This window comes from Gymnoscopelus microlampas, assembly GCF_963454915.1.
Source record: "Gymnoscopelus microlampas genome assembly, chromosome: 2".
Classification (NCBI taxonomy): Eukaryota; Metazoa; Chordata; class Actinopteri; order Myctophiformes; family Myctophidae; genus Gymnoscopelus; species Gymnoscopelus microlampas.
In genome coordinates this window covers 48,302,886-48,312,830 of record NC_139939.1, presented here as the reverse complement: position 1 = coordinate 48,312,830, position 9,945 = coordinate 48,302,886, and the positions used below count along the sequence as shown (strand labels likewise).

The window sequence follows — 9,945 nt, the reverse complement described above, 5'->3', positions numbered from 1 at the left end:
CCCCCTAAATGGAAAGGGCCCTACCTTGTGGTTGATAAATTATCCCCGGTAGCGTACAAGATTAAGATCCCCAAAACTCGGGGCGATCCAGAATTCAAATGGGTCCATAGGAATCAAATCAAACTGCACACGCCCCAAAAAGGCATCGGCGCAGCCGCATCCGGCACCCCGCCAGGTTGATAGATTAAACCAGGAACAGGATGGGAAAACAAAGGCTACCCTAGATAGGACCTCCAAAAGGCCTTAGGTAGTCGTACCTGAATGTCTCCACACACTACCAAAACCTATTAATTACTATGAATGTGACATGTATTAACCCAGTGGGAAAATCCACTAAAACCACAAACTATTTAAACCTAATGTGACACGTATGAACAGGATGTCTGGAGTTTTGTACAAGCAGACCTTCCCATAGGCATGTGCATCCTGACGCTAACCGTATGTTGGTATTGTTTTGTTTTTGTTTATTTCAGCATGAAAGTCCCACACATACTCACACTCTTGTTGCTGTACGTGGGAACTCGGACCCAACCGGAGCTCATAACGATAGATAGTGCCACCGGAGTGGTGTTAAGAGATTACACAGGCCTCCTGATCACTGATTGTAAAACCTACACCCGTAAGGTATATGTCCATTTCAGTCCCCGAGCACACTACCAAGATCACCTTAGGACTGTATCTAAAAATGTCAACCTCGGCTCTTGGTCCACCTCTGACACCCTGTTGTTCACTCTGGCCGTGTTAGGATACATCCTCACGGCAGCTATCACTTTCTTTATGGCCAAGCGTTATTTGCTAAAAGACAAATGCGTTACTAACCTCCGTTCAAGATGCCTTACCCCTAACCCAACCTCTGGGGATATAGAGGCTCCGAGATTGTTAGTCTACAGGCCCCGTTTCAGGGTGATCGTGGTATTATGCCAAGCGCCCGCGACCCCTTAGCGTAACAACATAGGCTAGTGATCCACCTGACACCAATAAGGCCCGAGCCTATTGGAAGTATAACTACCTCACCACCGCAAGGTGGGATGACTGTGTGTTTTGTATTTTGTTTTCCCTACCCAAAAAAAAACAACAACACCTTTTTAGGTTTCGAGGAAAACCTCATAGTTTCTTTTAGATGTTAGACAAAGGTGGCATTTATACTATGCCTTTGACCTTTGTTCTTTTATTTTTTCTTCTTTCTCCCACTGGGCCCCCGTAGAGATTCAGAACCCCATGTCATACTGGGTAAACACTGGCCCTAGCCATAGTTAACTCTCCCAATTCTCGGACACAGACGGTCCTGACACAAACATGTTTTTATTGGTTTCTTTCCTTTGGCCCCTTTCAGAAACTTCTAGCCAACAGCCAAGCCCGGCTGGCTAAAAAGCCCATAGAGAAAGAACACATACTTCACTCTCTCCACCTCTGTCCTTTCCCATCTGTGTCTTTACGTAGGTTGCATGCCACTGGACCATAGCAATGTCGCCTTAGGGTTATTGCCGAATCTAATGGTAACCGCCCTAGGAGGCCAGATGGAATGTATGCCTCTCTGTGTCTTGTCTTCCTGTTATCCAGTTGCTGAGGTTCCTGTATGCCATGAGATGATCCGGACCTGCGGTCCGACCTCCCATGGCCTAAGGGGGGGGTCTGTAGCAATCTTCCTGAAGACCCTGGGTCCCTCACACAGGAAGACAACGCGGATAGACCATTAAAATACCAAACCGCCTAACAAAAGGCTGTTGGGAGTTTCCCACCATTTCTCTCTAATCCTGCTAAGATAACGAAGATGACATCAAAGATGAGAGGAGGCCTTAGAGAAAGCAGGCCTTAAAGATCGCTCAAGCAAACAGGACGCCATTCCGGCTGTCCCTGCACCCCAGCCCTGGCACCCCTGCCAGTCCACCCCGGGGGGTGCAAAAGTTCAGACCAACCCCAGTGTGACCTCACTGAGCCTATACACACACACACACACACACACACCCATCTCTCTTTCTCTCTCTCTCTCTCTCTCTCTCTTGTGCGCATTGAAAGCCACGTTTCGCCACAAAAAGACATTTTTGCACGTGACCTCATGAAGAAGACATATGGACTATGGACAATAATATACAAATGTATTAACTACGTTGTATTACTAAATGTGTACCTTGTGTTTAGATTACCCAGAGATTGGTCAGGCACCATAAAATATGGGCTTTCCTGTATCCTGGGTTTGACACCAGCACCACCAGATAAGGAATTAGCATAGTAATGACTTCTGACCACATGAAAGTGACCTGCATGAGATGGCCCAGGCTAACCGAGGTCAGAAGTGCAACTGAGGGCTTTCCTTCCCCCCGCTATGCCAGAGTAAGCAAGCCTGGCCCATCAAGATAAGAAATTAACTTTAAAATGACTTCAAAGAGATTTTGGGCTATAACTATCCCATTCAGCCACCACTCTTTGCTCATCCTATACTGAACCACCGACAAGGAAGGTCCAGACGGGACCTCCGGTTGGCCCTGCCGCCAACAAGGGAAGACCATTCCCCTCTTCAAGGCTCTGGTACCCAACCAACCAACCCACCTGAAGTAGAGGATTCCACCTCCTTCAGGACTCTACCTCGGCAGACGCGGACACGCTGCCCCGCAGCACCAGGAGGCCTTCTGCGGCCTCTCTCTCTCCAGCCGCCGTCTTCCCCCCGGATCGCGCAGTGACCAACCAGAGGGTCATTGCGTCCTGTTTGATCGAGGACAGCCGCCGCGATCACTACCTCAGTCTGCCCTTACACTGAGCTACAGTCCTCTTTCGAACATTTTGTCGAATATTAGTATAAAGAGCCACGCCTGGCTCAAAGAACTTTCCACGGACCTTTTTCCTGAAACCGAGCCTCATCGCGTTCTCAAGGTGTGTGGTTCATCATGTGATTTGTGCATAACTTTTAAGGCGACATTACTATGTGTAACAGTGAATATATACATGCCATAGTTGGAGCATAACTCCTAAAAGTATTGTAATGATATATTCTAAATGCGTAGCTTTCTTTTCCTCTCTCATGATCTTTTCTTTTCCCTGTTTTCTTCCTTCCCTCACATTCAAAATGCATACATAACATAAATTTCTCCTTCACAAAACTCTACTTGACGCTCCGTCCTAGTCGTAGTTGATGTGATGTCAATCTTTATGTCGTGTTTAGGAAATAGAGTTGTGACTGCTTTAAGAGAAAAGTTGCTGAGACCTCTTCACAAATGGTGAGGAGTCTTACAGTAACCGATCTCTCCCGTTAGGGTAGTTAAATTGACATGTGTGATTCACGGCCGTGGGTCATACTGCCAATTTAATAAAAGCAACTAAACGGTAACTCAGCGCCCCTTCTAATGAGGGGGTGTTCGACTTAACTGTCTCTATTCATAGGAATCATACCTTGATAAATCCTTGTAATTGTGAAGCCTGAATAAACCCTTTTATTATAACCTAAAACCCCTGATATTTGATGTCTCTTTGTCTAACCAGTTATAGAGTGTATTTCTTTGTTGAATGACATTTAATTTTACGCAGCCAAGAACTCACGTTACACAACCGTGACGTAGTTCAATATAACAGTGCAGATATACCCATATGTGGACTGTTATATTTGTAATTGTTTCATAAGTTGTATTTATATGATTTATGAAATAATTACGTTCTCGGTGATGAATACGCTGTGATATTATCACCGTATCTGTTACAAGTGTATAAATTAAGCATTGCTATAGCTTTGTGTGTTGTAGATAATACACCACACAATCATAATAATGTCCTTGTTGTGCAGTCCTAATGTAAAAAAAAAAATCCAAGGACTATACTGCAATATTTGGAGTATAAACAGTGATCAAAACATGAATTTCGATCCTATCCTCGTGCCACGATGCAGTTCTCAGTCATTGAATTGTATGAATGGACGTAAGTGCTTCTGAACCAAAGGCCATTATTATGCATTACTCATGATGATAAATCCTAAGCTTTTCAGCTTTGGCAGCTTTGGAGTGTCACGGTAACACAATGGTAATGTAATTTTCATGACCAAACTAAATCAATAGCATGTATTACTAACCTCTTTACTCTGTAAAAGCTTTCATAACCTCTCCCCCTTCTTCCGTTTTACACACTCATTCACTAATGACCTTCACCTACCCTTTGTTTCTGGGTACAGTATGTGTGCGTGTGCGGCAAGGTCATCTATTGATGCCATTCATCACTAATGGATAATGAGCGTGTTTTCATATTCAATGGACGTGCGTGGCAGGGGAATGCTGTGGTATTTTGCAAACACATTTGTCCCAAGGCTCTCTCTCTCTCTCTTTCATATCCGCATGTCACAAAATGAGACGTGAGAACACATACTGTAGGTCCTCACAAATTTCAAACACTTTTGTCTTGAGCTTCAACTAGAATCAAATCATAGATGGGGGGCTAACTGGAGATGATCTAATGAGTTTCTGATGGGAAGGTGGCTGAGCGGCAGGTTTATTATAGTTAACTAAAACGGAATGACCCAAACAAAAATTGACAAATAAAAAACGAGGCTTTACAAAAAAGATAATTAACAATGGCAAAACCTTGTCCATATTTTTTTTTACGGCCTATGTTCTGGACAGCCAGATCTCCATATAAGGGCATATTAGTCAGATCGACGGTTCTGGACAACCTGAACAACACACTCGCTCACACTCTGGGAGAAATCTGACAATGGGTATTGCAATGTACAATTTAGGCATTTAGCAGACACTCTTAATCCAGAGCGATTTACAACACAAGGTAATAGACCCCTTAACAGACGACGTCACACCGGTTGCAAGCGTCATACTGCGCAAGCGTCAAACCCGTTCTGTCAGGTCTCGCTAGGGCGCGCAGCACTAGCCAACACACAAGATGGGGGTTGGGGTGTGCTGAAACCAGCGCACCCCGAAACAGCAGGTTGAGAATGTATTGTATGAAACAATCACCTGTGCGTCCAGTCTCAATGTTGGTAAACAAATAATTGGTCTATACATCAAAATGCATAGAAATAGTAGGATCATAGGTAAACCAAGAACCTATCATCAGTCTAAACAGTAATATCAAAAAATCAATAATCTGTACATTGAAACTATACACCAGGTCTGCCAGGTCTACAAATGACCTGGCATCGGTCTACATAACATGCTATCTCAATTACACTTTAGCCTTTGCATAAGCCTACAAGGACACGGGCAAGTGCTACGGGCTAAAGTGGAGTCTGAAGAGGTGAGTTTTCAGATTACTGCGGAAGATTGGGAGTGAGTCTGCGGTAGAGCTCTTCACAGGTCTAAAAAAAATGGTCCGGGACCAAAATGGACCTGTGAAATCTGATCCCGAGCCTTTTTTTTCCGGATCCGGACCCTAATTGGATTATAAATTATTAATTTGATATGCGTGACGAAAGGTTTTCTTTGTAAATAAATGTGGACTTTATGAAATAATAGCAGACTTATTGACCAATGACCATTGTATGATCAAAGCTTTGCTTTCACCTCGTCAGAGGAATCCATGATTTGCACACCGGTGTTTTCAAATCAGCCTGGCAGCTGGCTTGGCTTGCAGTATGGTGGTGTGCATGCATTGCGCGCCACCAACTTGTTTTTTTTTTGCGCTGCAGTAATCAGATCCTAAACCAGCATACGGTAATAATCATCATACAAGATGCACAGCCATTTATGTCGCTGCTGCACTAACCTGATCCTAGGTCTGTCTAAAACACAAGTTAAACAGCACTTCATTGTGTCTCTCTCTCCTGATTAGTGCAGCCGCGCACACACACAGTAGGCATACTACGGGTCTTCTCTGATCCACTCGGGTATTACGCATAAGACCGAGTTCCGAGGTAATAGCGCCGATTCCAACCCGGTACTGAGTTATTATGATAAGACACGGATCCAACCCGGGCGGATCTCGGGTCCTGTCGGATATTTTCGGAATCGGAGGGCCCGTGAAAAAGTCTGCAGTTCTAATTGCAATGGGGAGTTCGTTCCAATTTGGGAGCCAGGCCCAGAATGGAGAAGAGTCTGGTACGTATGGAGCGTTGTCCCGGATAACTGAAGGGGCATGTGTTCCCAAAGCGCATCACACTAGTTAAAAAAAGGGGGGGGAAATGTAGATACGAGGGTTTCCCTGTGTCTTGGTAACGTTGGTATTTCATCCTGATCCTGCATACCGAAGAGTGGTCTGTATCACAGTCCGTGATGTGGTAAGAGCATGAGAAGAGCACATTCCTGAGGGACGATCGTCTGAAACGGATCAGCTCCAGCTAGCGCCAGTGCTTCAGGCGTGGGCGTCTCCAGGAAACCTTGCCTGGTCTGGAAGTACGAGTTGGTGATGCGCGGAACTCAAGTAGCCCATTGTCATACCAATAGCAGCTCATAATCATTAGAGTTCAGTTTGAAGTCTGAATATTATGGATTTATGTGGTCACACGCAGCAGCTCATCACCACAATTTGTAGTCACCAAAGACACACTGACCGACCCTCCTCTTATAGCCTCCTGCAGAGGCTACAAGAAAAGAAAAAAAAAACATCTATGAGGATTGGGGCCTATATGAAAAACACTAGTATGGGCTGACCTACAATGGAGAAATGATTCCAGCCAGAGGATATTTTCATTTATATTTCAGGGACATTGTCTGGTCTCTGATTCCCTCACAACACAATCACAAAGGATAAGAGTGGAAACTGGTTAGTTGTTGAGCGTAGCCTCCCCCACCGTTTGCACGGTTCTTAAAAAGGTGTTGACAATGCGTGTCCATCTGTGCTCTAGCGCCTTGCTCGCCAATCACCTGAGAGTGGAGAGCTTTGTCATATGAAAACAGCAATCTTTTTAAACATTCTATCAATAACGGACAAGACAAGGCATAACAATGGCGTTGCTTCATATTGATCTTGGGCTTCAGGTAGAAAGTGGTCAGTCAGTCTATGACATCAGCCATAGTATGTCCTGCATTTGGACAAAGTTTCAGCCCGATCCAACCGCCATTAACTTCCATTATAAAACAAAAGTTTTAAATCTAAGATAAATAAATAAGATTATGTAAAAAAAAAAGAAGGAAGGGAGGTTCCTACCCGGCCTACTGACGGCATGCGCAAGAAATCTGTCCGTGATCATTGCAACAGTTTTCAAGATTAGCCCCAGACAGAATGACTCACAGACAGACAATCTTCTAGAGGGCTCTGCGTCTTACAGAGCCACGGTATAAAAATGGCTTCGCGCCAACAGTGCTGGTGAAACTAAGACATTAGCTGCAACAAACAACATATAGGTTATCAAGAAGTTACACATGCTCTTCAGTATGGGGTGCTCCTTCCATTCCGACATCTCGCCACTCCGACTAGTGGCTTCCGCGTGCGGTTAAGGTTAGGGTTAGGGTTAGGTATAGGGTTAGTCAACGTCGGAAAGGCGACATGTCGGAAAGGAGAAATGCACCCCTTCAGTATAAATATTCAGGTCTTGATACATCTGAAGTCCAGTAGTCTTCAATTTAGCTTGAGTCAAGTAGTTTAAATGTTTTCCAATTTTTTCTATTTGCCAGAGAGGCGTGCAGCTTACTAAAAGTATCCAAAAATAGACAGAGAAGACATCCTGGCACATTTTACCACATCGGGTGGTCTACAGGAGTAATGTCAACTAGAACAAAAAAAAAAAGTATAGGAACTCAATCGAGGCACTGCCTCTTTAAGGACCATCATGACATGTTGAACCGGCGCGATGATCGTCTTACAATCAAACTGATAGATGCCCTTGTTAAGTCGAGGCTCGTCTCCACCTATACATTCTCCCGTCTTCCACCCCGTTGTCTCTCCTCCACCTCAATCATCCCCCTCATTAACTTTCTTCTCCAACTCCTCCACACCCCTTCAGCCACTTTTCTTGCCATCGTCTCCCACGCTTCAACACACTTCTCCCTGGAGAGAGGCTTTTCTCCCCCCTCCTCCCCCCCCGCCCATAACGTGCAGCTCTGACACCTTCCTAGAATAGCATCTTAGCGCCAGATGCCTTGCTTGTCAGGGATTTGACCTAAAACGGTGAGAACATCTGTAGCGCTGTCTCCAGGCTGTAGATAGTTGTACCATCAACTCAATGAAACCCTGTGAGTGACGTATCCACATGCTATTTATGTAGGTAAGGGCTTCCACAACTGTCATGTCTGCCATCATCATATGTTTATGTGGCGCGCCTCTCCTCTGCTGCTTGCACACTTAGCAGCTGTATGTCTGCGACCTGCCTTTTTTTAATGTATTTATTTTATCTGGATTTTTTTATGCAAAATAATAGAAATAGATTCTGTATAGTTCATCAAATATAATATTAATGTCTAACAAGGCATAACTTTGGAAAATGTTATCACAATTGGTATTTTTTTATCTCTTTTTTCTTTATTTCTTTTTCAGGGCATTTCACTAATAATATAATAATAATAATAATAATAATAATAAACCAAACCAATGGAAAAAAGGGAGAAAAAAAAGGAATTCAAGGTGTTGAAGTTGGAATATACTGGAGGCATTTGTGTGGAGTCCAGCAAGATATGCGCTCAAACCATCCCCACTATTGCCAAACCTTCAGCATTTCAAATTGCATACTTTTGAGTCCATTCTCTGGCTAAGGCGTTGTACTTCTGCTTGTCGGATTTATAGACGTGTGCGATGTCTACAACAAGAGGGTCGTTGGGGTTTGGATCGCACAGCAGAGAGCAAATGGATAACAACACCTTTGATATGGTAAGTGCAGGCGACCATTGGGACCGTAAGATGTCGAGGCAGATGCTACCGTTGCTGTTTATGTTTGGGTGGTAGATTCTGGTGGTGAAGGCTACCTTTGGTGGTTTAAAGGGATAGTCGGTGGGAAAGTGGATGTCGAGGAAGAAGAGCCCTCCTTGGAACGGGCTGTCGGTCGGTCCCATGATGGTGGCTTGCCAGTGAAATAAGTCATCGCCGACCGGACCGGCTGAGCACTGAGCTGGCGGGTCCCTTTGCAAGTCTTGCAACTCCTTCTGTATCCTTCTCAAAGCCATTTCAATCCTGTTGAATTGTAGGTAGCTATAGGTCGATGGGAGTATCCTTTACACTTGCGGTCTTTGACTCGGCTCGGTGCATTGAGCGATTTCCCTGCGACTCTGCCTTTTAAAGGGCCAAATCAATCAACACCGCCACGTCATATGGGAGACCAGTCTATGATGTCAGTACCACACGCGCAAACACACACGTGGAGGCCATTCTATGGCATCAGTGATGTCATGTTGATGACATCCACGATCTCCATAGATGAATGGGTTAATCTACTGATATTAAATGGTGATTGGTACATTTGCGCAGGTGTGTCCTGTCCATTTACAAACATCGTTCTTAGAGTACATTGGGCATCATCGATGTATCAAAGAAGTATTCGGTCAAGAGTTGTGAATGTGCTACGTAAGGCATGGCAGACTAACTGCTCACTGCATTATGCATGCTGAAGTGCAGTCATATTTCATTTAACGTTAAGAGTTATTTTTAGAACTTGAAAGGAGAAGTGAAAGCTTGCATGAAAGGTTAACTAGGTCACACATATTTCTAAGCCGTGTGTGTGTGTGTGAGAGAGAGAGAGAGAGAGAGAGAGAGAGAGAGAGAGAGAGAGAGAGAATCAGACCAATAGAAGTATATTACAACCCTTCTGAACTCAAAGATGCCGCGGTTATTGTGATTGACTTATAGGAGGCCTATGATAGTATCTTGATTTCATAGTATATATTATCTTGATTGAAGCCCTTGTAGATATTACCGGCCAACCATCTCACCACATCTAAAAGACATTAATTACATGACTGGGCCAAATAATAATGACCTTGTTTCACTTCCATCATGGTCGCTGTCAGGCTGCGGTATTGTTAATATGAATAATGTTTATTGACCTCAGTGATACATGATATAAGTCATGACAACACCAGCATCTCCTGC

The 9,945-nt window shown here is 44.2% G+C and overlaps 1 protein-coding gene across 1 annotated transcript; it reads right to left on the bottom strand.

The window, feature by feature from the left end:
• Positions 1–8,579: 8,579 nt before the first annotated feature.
• Positions 8,580–9,023, bottom strand: LOC311055526 (ubiquitin-conjugating enzyme E2 D4-like; the record flags this gene model as incomplete). The annotated part of the gene is made up of 1 exon (XM_084071746.1): positions 8,580–9,023. One exon carries the CDS (start codon positions 9,021–9,023, stop codon positions 8,580–8,582), a length of 444 nt encoding a protein of 147 aa, XP_083927872.1.
• Positions 9,024–9,945: the final 922 nt, after the last annotated feature.